Source organism: Ursus americanus, chromosome 18, assembly GCF_024610735.1.
Source record: "Ursus americanus isolate L20-20 chromosome 18, mUrsAme1.1.p, whole genome shotgun sequence".
In the NCBI taxonomy this organism is placed as follows: Eukaryota; Metazoa; Chordata; class Mammalia; order Carnivora; family Ursidae; genus Ursus; species Ursus americanus.
In genome coordinates this window covers 5091148-5108634 of record NC_142144.1, presented here as the reverse complement: position 1 = coordinate 5108634, position 17487 = coordinate 5091148, and the positions used below count along the sequence as shown (strand labels likewise).

Sequence of the window (17487 nt, the reverse complement as noted above, 5' to 3'; positions counted from 1 at the left end):
TTTGAAGATTTTATTTATTTATTTGACAGGGAGAGAAACATCGAGAGAGGGAACACAAGCAGAGGGAGTGGCAGAGGGAGAAGCAGGCTCCCCACTGAGCAAGGAGCCCGATGCTGGGCTCTATGTGGTGTTCGATGTGGGGCTCGATCCCAGGACCCCGGGATCATGACCTGAGCCAAAGGCAGACGCTTAACGACCGAGCCACCCGGGCGCCCCTATTTATGGTGAATTCTGAGAGTTGGTTTCTGGATGGTAAACCAATCCCGCATACCTGGGATAAATCCCAGGGGTCAAGATGCAGTACCCTTTCTAAATATTGCTAGTTCAGACTGGATGAAGGTTTTGTTAAGGATTTTTGCCTCTATATCCACGAAGGATATTTGTGCTGTTTCCTTGATCTGTCTGTCTGCTTGGGTCATCAGGGTCATGCTGGCCTCTTCCATGTTTCTGAGAGTCTGTGTAGCACGGGCATGAGATTTTTCTTTACCCCTAAGATCTCAGGCCTCTCCTTCATTCCTAACATCTCAGAAACCACTGCTCAGTGGAACTGACCCTTCAACTCACAATCGACTCCTGGGAAAGGAGAGGAGGGGAAGGGAAGGAAAGGGAGGGGAGGGGAGAGGAGGGGAGGCCATATTTTACAGGCAAGAAGAAGTATAGTTGATGCACGATGTTATTTTAGTTTCAGGTATACCACTTTTTTAAAAAACAAAGTCAAATCCCACCTCGCTAGAGGGCTGCCATGTTGTGTGAAGTCCACCTCGGCCAGAGTCCCCGCCGGTGCCCCAGGCTGGATGTCAGGTACGGCAGGATCAAGCCCCAGGAGCTGTCAATACGACACCTCCTCGGCCCTTCCTTCCCTTCCCCCACTGTTAGCTGGACCCAGACCCCAGGGGCCTCCACTTGCTCCTCCTGGGGGCTGGAGCTGGTCCTGAATTCACACAGTGCCCTCCACTTCCTGGTGTCTAATCTTTCCCATCCCGTCCACCCAGCATCCCCCTCCCCAGGCCCAGCTGCCATGGCAAAGGCGATCCCTTCCCAGAGCACAGAAGAACAGGAATCCAGAGACCACCTGCAAGAATCATGACCACGCACACCGGCAAAGGTCATTTCACTGGCTGAGCAGATCTGCAAAGGTCCAGGCAACACGAAGAACAGGAACGTGTGGCTTGTTCCTGATGTTGCTGTGACCAAGGGCTCCGAAGGAGTGTGGACAGCAGGGCCGTAGCATGTTGGGGGGGATCTGGCCACCACAGCCCTCAGTGACTCCTAGTGTTGTAAGGAAAAGGCCTGAGAACATGTCCCCTCAAGGTGGCCCTGCCCCAAAAGTGTGGGCCAGAGCTTCACACACCTGGGTTTCATCTGTCAAGGTCACTTGGTTGGAGGGCCAGGCTGGCGTTGGGCTGGGCAGGGTGGTGTTGAGGAAGGAGTGCACACATGGGAATCAGACAGATCTGGCTTCAAATTCTGGCCCTGACGAGTCACTGAGCCTTCTGAGCCTCCGTTTACCCCTCTGTAAAATGGGGTTAATGCCTTCCCTGCTCAGGTGTGAGTATTAGAGCAAGGAATGCAGAGCACCCAGATTAGGCCTGGCACACTGACGCTTGCAGAGGAAAGAATGAGCTGCCCAGACCACCGCAGCCCCGGAGAGGACCACGCATGTCCCCTCGGCACTCGGCGACAGATGCTTACGGGCTTGGATGGGCACGTGTCAGTTGGGAGTTCGGGAACCTGGAGGTGGGCGTGTGCCCATGTCATGGTGGGACCAGTGCAGGCTGGCTTCTGGCCTGGTTTGCCCGGACCCTGGTGAGGGGGTGGACAGGGCAGGGCGGGGTGTGGTGGGTCTGTGCTCCTTCCCTTGCACGAGCAAGAGGGTTTTCTGGAAAGCTCTCATAGGAGCATCAGAGGCGGTGAGTACCTCTCAGGGTGGCGAGGAACTGCCATTTCCACCTAAACATCTGCTCCCATCTCCATGGCAACCACAGGGCTTCAGGGATTCTGTGACCATGGTCACTGCAGTTCAAGTCCCGCGAGAGGGAGGAACCCCACTCTGGCCCCAGAAAAGGGACAAAACAGCTGTTCTCTCTGGTGGGGAGGATTCGGGGCAGGGCCTGGAGAGGCGGAGCTAGGTGGGGGGACCAAGGCTGCTGGGAGGAGTGTGGCGGGCTGTGGCTGGGACTCAGAGACCTTGCTGGCTCTGTGGGCGGCGGGGGGGCGCCCTCATCTGTAAAATGTGCTGCTGCTGCCACTGCTCCACCCTGGGGAGGGGCTGCACCTCCAAGTCCAAGTTCCCGGTTGAGAGAGGCCACTGGGAGTCGGCCTCCTGGGGACAGACACTGGTGGGGGGACCCTTGGGGAAGGCCAGAGCACCAGGCCTCAGCACCATCCCAATGAGGACCTGGCAAAGGAGAGGCTCGGGCCCTCCAAATGCTGCCCCCACCGTGGGAAGAGGTGGCCCTGGGACTCGTCCCGGCGATCCTTCCGTGCTCACAGAGGCATAGAGACGCGTGCATGCACACACGTACCCACACATGCACACGCACGCACACAGGTGCCAACCTGGGCCACGGCTCAAGCCCGTGGGTGCACAGCGCCCGCCACACTTGCCTGACCCGTGAGCTAGCGGCAGACGGGGAGCACCCCTCGTAGGGCCGATGCCGTATCCGAACTCAGGTGCCCTTATGGCTTTCTTTCACTGCGAAAAGGGTATGTATTCCTGCCGAGGGAAAAGCGAAACGGCAGACACAAAGAAATTAACCTTCCAGTGAATCCATCATCTTGCTGTCGCGTAGGCTTGAGATAACCCGTCACGATGCCATGCCACCATCCACCCAAATTCCCCCCCCCCACACACACACACACTTCAAACCAAGTGGAATGATGCCTATTGTTTTATAATCTGCCGTCCCGTGTCATCGGATGTCACGGACACGTCTCCGGGGGCCTCCACGGCGTCCCATGGGGCTGTGCCCAATTCAGTGGCACACCTGCTGAATTCACTTTCTCCTTATTAATTTTTAAATATCAACTCCAATACAGTTAACATACATTTGTTTTCTTCACCAGGCCTCTCTGAGTAAGTACTGATTTCTTAGGCTTCTGGAAGTTTTTCTCTGCTGTAAACCACACCCCCGTGAAAACTTGCTCCCTCTTTGTGCGCACATCTGTGACGATGCCCTCACAGGACATTCCCAGAGCTGGGAAGGGGAGAGAAGCAATGCCAGGGCGGGGCGGGCTGGGGGCTGGGAGCCAGGCCTCGAGGCCGGGCAGCCCCGGCGTGAGCCCCCTCGTTGCCACTGCCCGGAGGGGTCATCAATACTGCACAGCTGCAGATAAATCAAGGGTGGCAATGACAGTCCCCACTGCCCAAGGGTCGGGAGGGAACAGATGACGCATGCAGCATGCTGTGGCTGACGGAATCACGGCCCCCCAGGGATGTCCGCTTCCAAATGCCCAGGACCCGAGGCTATGTTCCATTAGGCGGGAATTAAGACCGCGGTGGAATCAAGGTTGCTAATCAGCTGACCCTAAAGGGGGAGCGTAACCGGCTCCTCCAAGTGGGCCCGATGCAATCACAAGGGTCCTTGAAAGTGGAAGGGGGCGGGACGAGAGGTCAGGGCGTGCGGCGTGGGGGCTCAGCCTGCTGCCTCGGGGGGTGTAGGAAAGAAACAGACGCTCTCCTGGAGGCTCTAGAAGGAACCAGCCCTGCCACATTGTAGAGCCCCCCCGCCCCTGTCGTGTCCCTCCCCCCCCCCCCCGCGTCCCTCCTCCCCGCCCTGAGACTGGTGTGGACTTGTGACCCTCTAGGCAGTAAAGCAGTAAGTTGGTGTTACTTTAAGCCCCTAAGCTTGTGGTGATGTGTTACAGCAGCGATGGGAGCCTGGCCCACGTGCCCCCCTCAGGCCTACCCCCAGCCCCACCCACTGCTGTGGCCTGGAGCCCGGCTGCCTCCTCCCAGAAAACATTCCTGCCGTCAAATCCGAGGTCTCTGGGATCACCCAGCCCAGCAGCCTCTTTCTTCACAGAGGGTAACACGGAGGCCCAGTGAGGCCTTCAGGGCCCCACCAAGTGCCCGGGGCACCGTGGAACTGCCCCCAAACCTCCACCCCCAGGCTCCCTGGCTCCAGGCCACGAACTGACCCCTCCAGCCCTGTCAAGTTCCCCTTCGTGTCATCCGAACCCTCTTTCCAAAGGAGCTGGTGGCCAGGATTGAAGGGGTCCCCCCAACCTGGAACTTTGAAGTGTCTCCTTGGCCCCCAGTAAAGTTGCCATAAGTCAAAATAAGGGGCAGGAAGCTGGGGTTTCTGAAGCCTCTCCAGTAAAGACTGCCTGGCAATGGTGGGGCTGGGGTGGAAGGAGCCTCTCCAGGAAGCACACCGCCATGGGTATTTCAGGCTGAATGGTGTCCCCCGCCCCCCCCCAATACATACATTGAAGTCCTAGCCCCTAGTATCTCAGAATGTGATTGTATTTGCAGCCAGGGCCTTAAAGACATGATTCAGTTAAAATGAGGTCAGGAGAGTCGGCCTGAACCCAGAAGGGCAGGTGTTGCACGAGAAGAGGAAATTTGGACACGGACACGCAAAAGGAAGACCATGGAAAGAGCCAGGAAGAAGATGGGTCTACCAACCAAGGAGGAGGGCTTTGATCTTGGACTTCCAGCCTCCAGAACGGTGAGTGAACACGCTTCTGTTGTTTGAGACCCAGTCCACAGCCCCGTGCGAAGGCAGTCCCAGGACACTAACGCCCCGAGCTTATCAAGTCAGCTGGCTCTCACCCATCAGCACGGGAAGAGCCAGGCTCTGGGGAGAGTGGGACCCATGCCAGGCTGGGGGCAGGTCTGGAGCGTGGAGCACTGCGCAGGGACCAGGCCTGCACCAGCCTGCTGGGGGGCCAGGCTGGGATGCTTCCAGGCAGCATGGGAAGAGCACTGTGCAAGGAGCTGCCCAGGAGGCGGGGCATCTCTGCAGATGCCCCCACAGCATCCTGAGCCCCCCCATCCCAGGGAAGCAGGAGCAACCAGTTCTGCAGGAAATCCCTGTGTCCTCAGCCCTTTCCCCGCCTGCGAAAAACTCCAGAAGGGGCAAGAGGAAGGATAGCAGGAGTTAGAAAAATGCACGGACTCCTGGAGCAGCTGCCATCTGGCTCCAGGATGAAACTGAACATCTGGCCGCCGCTGTGGCCCACGCATTTATGTAACCCACGTGTGAGCACACGTGTCCGGGCGCAGGCTGGGGCCCTGGCCACGCTCCCCCGGACTCTGCCCCGTGTGTGAAATGGGCCTCATGATAAGAGGTCTGTTGTGGGGCCGGGGTGCTGCTGGACCACTGTGCCTGGCAAGGGGTCAGAGCTCAGAGTGCCCTCCCCATGCCCCGCAGAGCTCGTGCGCACGGGCACGTGTGTGCACACGCAGTCTTGGCTGGCTGACCGACCTCGGTTTTCTCCCATGCAAACTCACACGGGAAAGCTCTAAGCTGGCTTCCAGCTTTACTGCTCTGGAACCCACGCGTACACAGACACTTCCACGTCTCACGCCTCACGGGCTGTGGTATATGTAGGTGCAAACCCAGAAACACACACGTTCACATTTACACACGTATGTTTGTACACACGCCAACAGAGAAGATGGTACTCAGTGACCCCTCTACACAGGCATTCTGAAGTCTATACAGACACACACCTGGCCTTGCGTGTGTTTCTACACACACATTTGTGCTTTTGCACAAATGTACGCACTCAAACACTGGCCCAAGTATCAGGCTTGCCAGATTTAGCAAGTAAAACCGCAGGAGGCAATATTTGGTACACGCTTATACTAAAAAACGGTTCATTTATTTGAAGTTCAAATTCAACTGGGTGTCCTATATTTTATCTTGGAATGGAATCCTAATATGCATATGTTCGTGCACACACACACACTCACACACACACTCACACACTCACACACACACACTCACTCATGAAGACGGTGGGGTCCCCAGGCCCGGCCTAGGACATGCCGTCTCCCAGGCAGAATTTCTAAAACCTTCCTGCGTCTTGTCATCGGCCCCTCAGCTGCTCCCCTGGCCACGGTGCAGCTCCGGGCCCCCCGTTACTGAGGCTAAGAGCCTGGCCCGGGTCTAGGCTTGCTGGGACCCTGAGAAAGCGCCTCTCGCCAACAGCCCAGATGCGAGGTCTGGCAGGAGCGGCCAAGCCCTGGGAAGAGCCCCACCCTGAGCCGAACTCTGGGCCTGGCCTCAAGGAGGGACTTGCACTGGGGGTCAGAGATGCAGTTGGAGCCCCTGGAGGCCGAGTGCGGCCCCTGCTCTGTCGGGTGCGGCATCCCCTGGTGGCAGGCGGGTCCACGCAAGAGGGTCCTGAAACCCTTACTCCTCAGCTGACATCCTTCAGCCGGGAGGGTGTGTGTGGACGGACAGTAGTGAGCAGGGTCCTAAGGGGATGTTGGTGCAGAGAGAGGGGTTCCGGGGGAGAGACCCAAACCTGCCCCTCCCCATGTGACCTGGGCGGCCGCCCACCCCCCTTAATAAGAGAGGAAGTCTAGTCCGGAGTCCCGGGCCAGCAGATGTGCGGACTGTCTCCCGAGAGCCTCACAAAGAACAGGGTGAATTGAAGAAAGCATCTATTTCCCCAGTTGGCCAGTTTTTTGGTTACATAAGAACGCATTTTCATTATTTAAAAATGAGCACATGGAGGAAAGCCAAAAGCACACATTTTTTGGTTATTCCTTGGAGACATTTTTTATGCATTCATAAAAATATGTATTTTGACAAAAAAAGCAGTTCTACACTATAGTTTTGTGACCTACTTTTTTCATTTACTGTGAAATCATGGTGAGTATATTCCCGCATCAATAATTAAACATCTACCTCTTGACTTGTAAGAGCCTCGTGGTGACCCCTTCTATGGAAGAGCCATATGTATGTATCAGTTTGTTTTATTACTTGAGGTGAAATTCACATACCATAAAATTAAGGATTTAAAGTGTGCGATTCCATGGTATTTAGTATATTCACAAGGTTGTTCCAAAACCTTTTCATCACTCCAAAATAAAACCCCATGCCTCCTCTGTAGCTCCTGTCCTCTCTGCCCCCAGCTCCTGGAATCTCCCGGTCCAATTCCTGCCTCTTCTAGACACCTGCACATAGAATCCTACAATATGTGACTTTAGTGTCCGGCTGCTGTGGGTGTAATGTCTCTGAGGTTCATCCAGGGTGTAGCAGGTGTCAGAATGCCATTCCTTTTCATGGCTGCGTAATATTCCGTTGTGTGGCTGGACCACGTTTTGTTTATCCATCCATCCTTTGGTGGACATTGGGGTGGTTTGCACTCTCTGTCTGTCCTGAATGGTGCTGCCGTGAGCGTTCGTGCACGAGTGTTTGTTGAGTACCTGCGGTCAGTTCTTCCAGGTGCACGCCTCGGAGTGAAATGGCTGGGGCACGGGGAAATTCTGTGTCGCTTTTGGAGGAACTGCCAGCCGTTCCACAGTAGTGGCACCATTTACAATCCCACTGGCGGGGTGTGAGGAGTCCGATGTCTCCACCTCCCTGCCCACACTTCCCTGCATTTGCAATGTAGCCGTTCAAAGGGGTATTAAAGTAGACTCCCATGTTTGCTATGAATACGAGTCATGCAGTTACAACACTTGTCTGGGCCTCTTTGCATAGCTGGCTTTTTTTAAAAAAGATTTTATTTATTTATCTGAGAGAGAGAGAGCACACAGCAGAGCTAGCAGCACAGGGAGAGGGAGAAGCAGGCTCCCCACCAAGCAGGGAGCCCAACTCAGGGCTTGATCCCAGGACCCTGGGATCGTGACCTGAGCCGAAGGCAGACGCTTCACTGACTGAGCCACCCAGGTGCCCCTGCCCAGTTGGCTTTTGTGTTAAATTCCTACCAGTGGAATTGTTATACCCGAAAGTGAGTGTGCATGTGTGTGTGTAGTTTCTTTAAAAGTTTTTTGGTGGGGGGACACCTGGGTTGGTTGGCGTCCAACTCTTGATTTCAGCTTGGGTCATGATCTCAGGGTCCTGGGATCAAGCCCCTCGTTGTCAGGGTCCCTGTTCAGCAGGGAGTCTGCTTGTCTCCCTCTCCCTCCGCCCCTCCCCCTGCTTGCTCCCTCCCTCTCTCTTTCTCTCTCTCAAATAAATAAATAAATCTTTAAAGAGATAAAAGGTTTTTGGTGAGTGTTACCAAATGTATCACTAGAGAAGTTTCATCAATTTACCCTTTGTCTAGCAGGATAAAATAATTATACCAAAGTGGGGGTGCCTGGGTGGTGCAGTCATTAAGCGTCTGCCTTCAGCTCAGGGCATGATCCCAGGGTCCTGGGATCGAGCCCCACATCAGGCTCCTCCGCTAGGAGCCTGCTTCTTCCTCTCCCACTCCCCCTGCTTGTGTTCCCTCTCTCGCTGGCTGTCTCTCTGTCATATAAATAAATAAAATCTTTAAAAAAAAAAAAAAGAATTATACCAAAGTGGGCCCAAGAAGTAGAACACTTGACTCTAACCATTAAAGAGTATTAGAAAATTAAATCTTTTATTCAAGGATTGTGTTAAGGAATGGAACAATCACAGACAACACCAAGATTGGATGACTGACAGGTGAATCCTACCAAACCTTTAAGGAGAAGATCCTTCTAGTATTATGTAAACTCCTGCAGAGGACAGATAAGGAGGGACTCTGTCTACTAGTCCAGTCTAACCTGGATAACTACACCAGCCAAGAACCCTGCAAGAAACGAAGATTACAGACACGTTTCACTCATGAATGTAAAGGTAAAACATAAAACAAATACAACTAAAACAGGAGCCAAATACAACAGTGTCTAAAAAGATATCATATACATGATGAAATTAGCTCTATCCCAAGACTGCAAGGGAAGGTTTACTATTAGAAAAATCAATCGGTGTCATTTAACACATGAACTGATTAAAGAAGCAAAAAACACAGGATCATCTTAACAGATGCTGAAAGATCTGGTATTTGTAAGAGTGCAACATAAATTCATGCTAACAAATTCTCAGCAATTCAGAAATGGAAGGGAACTACCTTGGCCTGATAAATGTGGGAACAGTCACAGCCTTCTCTCTAAGGTTAGAAACAAGAAATGGTACGTGTACTACTGTTACTTCTGTTCAACAGTGAGTATTTCTGTTGTCTTAGACAGCTGGTGTGGAGGACTTTGCAGTGGCACCTCAGGCAAATTCATCCACAGACCGAACATTTTCTCAGGCGCTGTTAGCTGTTGCATTTGTTTTTCTTCTTTGTGAGTTACCTGTCCATGTCATCTGCCCCTCCCTTGTTCAGGAACCCGAAGTGTGCTGAGCGGCCCTCCCCTGTGCTTGTCTGCAGCTTGACATGCTGAGAGCAAGCTCTCACTGCCGGACAGAAGTAAAATGTCCCTGGAAGCAGGTGGCCTCTCTTAGGGCATGGGGAATAGGGCAGAGCCACAGCTTTCAATCATTTAAAGGAATAAGGAAACCCACCTGCAGAGGTTATGATGTCATTGTCCTGGGTCTCCACAAGGTGATTTTTTTTTTTTAAGCTCCCCAGGTGACTCCAGGACAGCCAAAGTTGAGAAGCAGCAACCCCGACCTCCAGGACCCTCAGCTGGAAAAATCAGTGGAGTCCAGCTGGGATGTGACCCAAGCTCTGAGCCTTTAGCAAGAGTCCTGGGATTCATCACCCCAGCTGGCTCAGAAAGGCCCAGGTACCTAATTCTACCACTAATTCTACCACCCCGCTGTGGGGGAGGAGGAGGGAAACCGGTTTGTGTTTATTCTGTTTGCGCAAGTCCCGCGGCTGCCAAAGTCATTGGCTGTTAATTCAGTGGTGTTTCCTCCTGCGGATGAACCCAAACCAGGCTCTGGGTCAGCAGGACGCGGCTGCAGCGCCAACTTCCCATCAGGGTCTGTGCCACGTGGGGTAAGTCTCTTGACTACTCAGAGGCTCGGTGTCGGCACCTCTAACATGGGATGAATGGGATCGTTTTGAGAATTGGCTGCACCAGAGTTTCTGGCCGTCTCTGGTGGGTGAGTGGATCAAGTCTCTTTTTGTCTGCAGTGGGATGGAGATGGGTTTCTGTTACTTGTAACCAACACAGTCGGGCGCAGACAGGAGGCTGTCGGAAAGGTCATGAAAATGAAGGGCATGCACTTCAGGCTCACAGACCAGACCAGTCCTCGTTCCCGACCCCCACCCTGGGATATGGGGGAGAAAGCCAAGTGAACCCCCTGCCCCTGTCTCCATGTCTGGGTTACCCCAGACACGCATGATAACAGTAGCTTCCACTGATAAAAGCCCACCAAAAATACCATTGTTGACACTTACCCAACCCCCCAAGCTGGCTCCTTTTGTCCTTACTTGCTCAGTTCACAAAGAGAAGGTCCCAGAATCACGAGGTGGCTGACCTGAATTTCTTGGCATCTTTACGCTACCAGACCTCCTTATCTTTAGCGTGCATATCTCTTATTTGTCTTTTCATGAAATGGCATCATTTTCTGCCTAATTCTCATATTTCAGTAGACTCCTTTTTTTTTTTTTAAGTTCATCTCTACCCCCAATGTGGGCTCGAACTCACAACTCCAGGATCAAGAGTCGCATGCTCCACGGACTGAGCCTGCCAGGCGCCCCACCCCCCAATTTGCCTTTTAAATCTGTCTTTTCCTGATGGCTCCTTTTTGCCCACTCCCTGGTGGTGTGCCCTTGATCTCCGTATGTGGGTGGCACGCTGGCTTCCTGGTTCTGGGTCTGACCGTCCCCAGGCCCCGTCCTTGAGCGTGCTTGCTCCTGACTTCCCTCAGCATGTCAGTCACCGCAGTCTGTGAGCACCCCGGGGGCCTTACGTGGCTGTGCCATTCTTTTGCAGACACAGTTGGCTTTGCTTCCGCTTGTCGTCAGGATGTCCACTCTAGGCTCGGAGCTGGAGCCCGAAGCCAGCCCGCCACCCCCCAGGTCTCACACAGCTGTTGCTGGGGGGTGGGGGTATCCCCCCCCCCGCAGCACTGTTGCCATAGGAACCCAGGCCCAGGTGGGACCTCTGGAGCACAGGACCACCTGCTATGTAGACAAGGTGGTAGGTGAATTCACCTGAAAGCCCGGGACCGCGGCGACCCAGAGCCTACACGGCGAGGTCAGGCCGACTGGGACTGAACCCTGGTTCTTCCACTGAGAGCTGCATGACCCCAGACAAGCCAACCCCTGGGTCTAGGCCTCATTTTCATCATCCGTGCCATGGGTATAACCCTCATGTCTTATTCCTAGAGTGCTTATCCAAGTAGAGAGGTGGGCACGTGCCGGCCGCTTGGCCAGTGCTGAGCAAACGCGCGTGTGAGGCCCACAGAGAGCTTTGCAGCCATGCTCGCCGGGGGCCAGGCTGCATGTGAGGCCTCCACACGCACTGCCGTATTTCTACCCCACAGCCCCAAGACGTGCGACTTGCAGTATCAGTAATGGAAGGGTGAGAAAATCGAGGCTTTGTGAGGCAGGCAGGCAGGAGAAGAAGCTAGGTGCTTCGAGACCCTTCCAGAAGAATCCACCAGCCCCGGGCTGAGACCCGGCCCTCTTCACCAGCCACATCCTGGCTCTTTGGGTCCCTGGGCTTCCAAGGAAACAGTCGTCCCTCCCTGCTCAGCACACCAGCCTGGGGTTCCCCTCTGAGGAAGATTGGGTTCTAGGCCCCAGGGCCCATCGGCTGTGCCCCTGGTGTTTTCCCAAGCTGGCTGAAGAAACAAGCAGAATGCCGAGTGTTCCTATTTCCAGAACCCCCTTCCTGCCCCCGGAGCACCCCCTCGCCACTTGACAAAACTCTGAAGAAGGGCTGGAAAGTGGCAGGCTTTATCTTCCCCTCCTTGAGAGGCCCGGTTGGAATGTGTGCCCTGATAATGGGACTCGTGAGGGGCTGGGCCGCCGGCTGCCTGTCATGGGCTCTGGGACACATGGAGCTGGCTGATAAGGGCTTAGTTGCCAGAGCCTCAGAGCTGCAGCCCCACAAACACAAGCTGGGCGCGGGCAGTGAGGAGGGGCCGCGTTGCAGGTTTCCCGCGCAGGGGTCACGGCCTTGTGGGGGAGGTGGTTAAAGGGGGAATTTGCGGGGCACCTGGGAGGCTCAGTCAGTTAAGCGTCTGACTCTTGGTGTCGGCTCATGTCATGATCTCGGGGTCATGGGATCGAGCCCCACATCAGGCTCTGCCCTCAATGGAGCGACTGCTTGCTCTCACTCTAAATAAATAAATTAAATCTTAAAAAGAGAAAACGAAAAAAAGAGTAAGGGCTCTGGAGTCAGCCACACGTGGCCTAGAGGCCTGGCTCTGTCACTTAGTGGCCTGTGACTTTCCCTTGTGGGCCTCAGTGTCCTCATCTGTAAAATGGGAGAACAGATCTGAGGAGCTGAGTCGGTGAGGTGTGTGTCTCAGGCCAGGCCCCGGAGCCTGGGACGTCCTCGGTAAACAGTTTTTAGACCATGACTTGGGAAATCTGAGGGCCTGGTGGTCCGAGGTGGTCCTAGCTCCGCCGGCCTCCGCAGGGCCACGTCGAGGCCGCAGCACGACGCGGGTGTTGCATGGGGGTGGAGCTGGGATGGGAAGGGGTGCCGAGGGCTGAGAACCAGTAGGCTTCCCTGCCAGGTAGTTGTCTTTTGGTGTATCCGCTTTATTTTGTCCTTTGCACTCTGGACCCCTCCGTTGTCATAGTCACCACTGCATGGACCCTCCTCATCCCCCCCCCAATTCTGCTGCCCTTCCCTTCAGCCAGTGCCCATCCCATTGGACCAGGGACACCGGGACCCAGTTCCACATGTCCAGGAGAGTTCAGGGTAAGACCAGCTTCCGTCAGTCCCCGGCTGAGGCCAACGGCTATGGCTGCTGGCTGGGGGTCCTGTGTGGGCAGACCCTGAGGTGCCTGACCGTGTTGCCCCCGCTCTGGGACCCCCCAGTGACCAGGACAGGGCTGGGCACACAGGAGGCCCCCAAGAAAGCATTCTCTGGAAGAACAGCTCCTGCTTCTTCGCCCCTCCTGTGGGCCAAGCCGTTTAGGAGCACTGCCTGACTACAGCCCCGAGGGGGTTCTTGTCTCCACTCTCAGGACACCTGTCCCCAGGCCATAGGGGGGCTCAGAGCGGTGGGGCTTCCGGCCTGACGCGGGCAGCGCAGGTGGGAGAGATAGGGCATCAGGGAGTCAAGAATATTCCTGCCGCGCTCAGCCCGAGTCTTGTGATGTGGAAACTCAAGAGCCCCCTGATTCAGCAGGATATTAATAATCCTGGCGGGCTCCCAGGGGGCCCGGCCCTGCCAGGGAGCCTGTGGCCTGGAATCTCCCTCCTCATGTCCCCAGCTGGGCCCACAGCCCCAGCTCTGTCCCCAGGCCCTCTTGCCTACCCCCCATGTCCCTGCCTCTCACTGCCGTGACTGTTGTGAATTCTTGAGTCCCCTCCCCACCGCTGAGCAAGCCTGGCCAAATCCCACTGAGGTTAAGGAGACCATCTCGAAGGGACCCAGGAGGAAAGACAGAGCCAAAAAGCACAGGGGCGGGGGTCAGAGGGGTCAACAGCTGGGGCTCTGGGGTCAGAGCTGAGTAGGCGCTCGAGCTCCCCCACTTGCAGCTTGGTGACTTGGGACAAATCATAGAACAACACTGGCCTTAGTTTCTTAATCTGTAAAGTGGGGGTCCGAAGAGCACCTAGTCCTGGATCTGCAGGGGGGACCTAAAAAGGTAGTTGTCACAGAGGGCCCGTCTTGGGAATGACAGCTCCTTCACACTGTCACCTTGGCATCAGGTGCTGGTCCCAGTGGACAGCCAGTTGGTCTGGCCTGGACTGGGTTTCTGTCCCGCAGTGCTCTCTAGTGGGCAACGGTGGTCATTGCAGGGGCTCCGGGCCCAGCCTGTGTGGGCTTCACTGCTTCAGAGCCCCAAAGAGTCCAAAACGTGTCCTTTCTGATCAACTGAAGTTCACAGCCCCTAAGATGCACAGGAGGACAAGCCAAGAGGGAGGAGACCCATTCCCTTCCCTTTGAAGCTCATAGGACAGGGCAGCCTGATTTGGCAGCAATGACCTTTGTCATGTTCTCTCCTGGGTCCTGTTCCCTTTAACAACCTCCCTGATCTTCAGAGACCTCATCTGCCAATGGGACGGGAGGCCTAGAAGGCCAGGCATAGGAGCAGGCATGCAGGAAGCGGCGGTGACCAGGGGCCTGCCCACCAGCTCCCAGGGGCCGTACGATTCCCTCCAGCCAGGGGCCCTGACAGTTGGCAGACGCAGAGACGGCAAGGCCCGGAGTCCCCGAGGGTCCCTTTCCAAGGCTTCCAGAGTGGCACATTTGCCCACAGCAGCCCCTGCCTGTCCTCTCCCGGCCTCCTGGCATCTCCTGCTCCCACAGGCCGAGGATTCCCTGGGGGGCGCCCCCCCTGGGAAGGATCAGCATTCGGCCTCTCTGCCATTCCCCCAGCCCAGTGAAACCCCCTCTGTCTCTGGAGCTGTCGAGAACGTCAGGACCAGGGAGCACGGGCCACACGAGAGCAGAGCCCACGGAGCACAGCGGGGCCGTGATTCCGTACATTCCGCGGAGCAGGCTCGAGTGCCCTGCCGTGTTGCTGCAGAGAGGGGACCCCTCTGTCACGCGGCTTCGGGGGAGAGTCTTACCCATGCACACCCAGGCCATTTCTCCGGTGGAGGCCTTCCTGTCCCGCCAGCCAGACTCCCGTTCCTCCGGCGGACAGGCCACCCCAAGGCCTGAGGCCCTCTGTCCCCCCGGGGCTGGCTCCCTGCCTTCCAACAACAAACACTGCCGAGAGGGGATGGGAAGCGCCAGGAGGAGGCTTGGACTTAGACGGGTAGACTCCTCTGAGGAGAAAACTGAGGAGGTGAGGGAGAGATCCGTGCCGAGGTCTGGGAGGTGAGGACGGGGCAGGAGGCCACAGGGGCAGACAGGGCTGGGGTGCGGGGCGTGTCGTGGTCAGTGCAGTGGGACACACCACGAGGGGCCTTGGCCTAGGTAGTCCGTGAAGCCTTCTAGAGCGGGGACGTGTAAGCTGAGTGTGCCAGAGTTCAGGCCCCGATGTCATCCTGGCGCCCTCTATGCTCCTCTGAGGTCAGCCTTGGCCCCTGGGCCTCAGTTTCCCGTCTGTAACCTGAGGCAGCTGCCCATCTTCCTCTCATCTGGAACCCGTGGAATGTGTGCTGCGTAGGACCCCTGGCTAGCCCAGGCAGGGGGGCTCAGAAAGGGCCCTACCCCCTCCCCCGGGCCTGGTCCGAGCATCTCCCTCTGACTCGGCCGGTGTTTAATGGGGGTGGGATCCGGCCTTTGGAAGGCAGGTGGCAAAGGCAAAGCTCCAGGAGCCGAGGGCTCGACGGGACCGCTGCCCCTGAGTTGTCTTTACTACAGCGGCTGTGGGGTGAATTGCGCTCCCCTACACCAGATGTGCAGGAGCGCTAACCCCTGGACCTGAGGATGTGAGCTTATTCGGAGAAAGGTGTTTTACAGGCGTGACCGAGTGAGGGTGAGGTCACTAGGGCCCTAAGCCAATATGACCGCGTCCTTATCAAAACGGGAGATGGGGACACAGAACCAGAGACACACAGAGGGAAGAAGATGTGAAGAGACAGGGGGACACCATGTAGGACAAGGAATTGGAGGGTCGGAGGGATGCGTGTAGAAGCCAGGAGACCAGAAGCCCCGAGAGGCCTGGAGCGCTTCCTCCCCTGGCACGTCGGAGGGAGCATGACTCTGCCAGCACCTTGATTTCAGACTTCTGGCCCCAGAACTGCGCGACGATACATTTCTGTTTTTCTAGCCCACCCGCTTTGGGGTACTTCATCCTAAAGCAGCCCCGGGACACTAACACCGGCCCTTCGGTGCTCCAAGGACAGGGAGTAGGTTTAAGGGGGGGCGGGCGCCTGGGTGGCTCCGTCGGTTAAGCGTCTGACTCTTCGTTTAGGCTCAGGTCGTGATACCAGGATCCTGGAATTGAGCCCCAGGTCCGTTTCTGTGCTCAGCACGGTGTCTGCTTGAGATTCTCTCTCCCTCTCCCTCTGTTCTTCCCATTCATTCTCTCTCCCTCCCTCTCTCTCTAAAATGAATAAATCTATCTTTTAAAAAAAAGTTTCAGAATTAACAAAGAAAAAAATAAAGGAAGGCGAAGTCCGAACCTAGGGCGTTTTACTTGTTCCTACTCCAGATTTTAACAAGGCTCTAACTTCCCTTGAATCAGGGCTCAGCTCAAAAGTTGTTGAGGGTCCTGACCACCAACTCTGCCACCACCCGCCCACCTCACGGCTACCTTTACACCCTGTCATTATCTGACATTGCGGGTTTCTCTGTTTCCTTGTTTACTGTCTGTCTCCCCTTCCCAAATGCCAGCTCTGTACAGGCAGGGATTTCTGTCTGCTTTGCTCTCTGCTGTGTCCCCAGTGCCTAGAACAGGGCCTGGGACATAGTTGGTGTTTGACAAGTATTTGTATGATGGATGGATGGATGGATGGATGGATGGATGGATGGATGGATGGATGGATAGGGAGGTGGGTGGGTAGATGGATGGATGGATGGATGGATGGTTGGGGAGGTGGGTGGGTGGGTGGGTAGATGGGTGGATGGGTATGTGAATGGGTGGACTAGAGGGAGGGTGGATGGACAAAGAGATGGATATAATTTTTGCAATTTTGGAAAAGGTAACATATTTATATAAGAAGAAAGAACAACTCAAAGAACAAAAGAGTATGCCGTGAAAGGTAAGCCTCCCTTGGGGCGCTGGCTGGCTCGGTCAGCAGACCATGTGGCTCTTGGTCTCGGGATTGTGAGTTCAAGCCCTATGCTGGGTGTAGAGATTACTTGAAAAAATAATAAAATACATTTTTTAAATACGGGAAGCCTCCCAGGGACGGCAGCCAGAGATGCCCGCTAGGGGCCTTCCAGGAGCTGTTGTGTTACCTGCACCTGAGTTTGTGACCTGGAGGCCACGCCTGCCTCCCTAATGCAACTGGGAACATTCTGCGTTACTATACAGGAGTTCTGACTTCTCTGCATGCTCACCAACACTTGGTATTTTCCATTTTTGAAATTCTAGCCATCCTAGTAGGGGTGAAGTGGCAAACACATCGGGGTTTTGATTCGTGTTTCCATAACGACCAATGATGAGCATCTTCGCATGTGCCTATTGGCCGTCTGTGTATCTTCTTTGGGAGAACGTCCATTCAAGCCCTTTGCCCATTTTAAGATTGAGTCGCTTGTCTTTTCGTTGTTGAGGTATCAGTGTCCTTAGGGTCGCCTGGCTGGCTCAGACCGTAGCACATGTGACTCTTGATCTCAAGGTCATGAGTTCAAGCCCCACATTGAGCATGGAGCCTACTTAAAAAAATAATAATAAATTGAGTTATAAGCGTTCTTAAATATATTCCGGATATGAAGTCCCTATCAGGTATGTGATTTGCAAATATTTTCTTTCATTTTGTGAGTTGCCTTTTCACTCTCTCGATAGTGTCCTTTGATGCACAAAAGGTTT

At 55.1% G+C, this 17487-nt stretch overlaps 1 protein-coding gene across 8 annotated transcripts in view; it reads left to right on the top strand.

Annotated features, from left to right (window-relative positions):
* The window catches only part of PLPP7 (phospholipid phosphatase 7 (inactive)), a 38684-nt gene extending 28143 nt beyond the window's left edge, over positions 1-10541 (top strand). For 3 of the 8 annotated variants that reach the window (XM_087869255.1, XM_087869257.1, XM_087869256.1), the window contains one exon: positions 683-3687. In XM_087869255.1, the coding sequence (XP_087725381.1) occupies positions 683-935 (253 nt within the window). In that variant the 3' untranslated portion in view covers positions 936-3687. Of the gene's footprint in view, positions 1-682; positions 3688-4477; positions 4674-9541 lie in introns of those variants that run through there. The other 5 variants (XR_015727273.1, XR_015727272.1, XR_015727271.1 and 2 more) reach the window with 4 other exon arrangements.
* The last annotated feature ends 6946 nt before the right edge of the window (positions 10542-17487 follow it).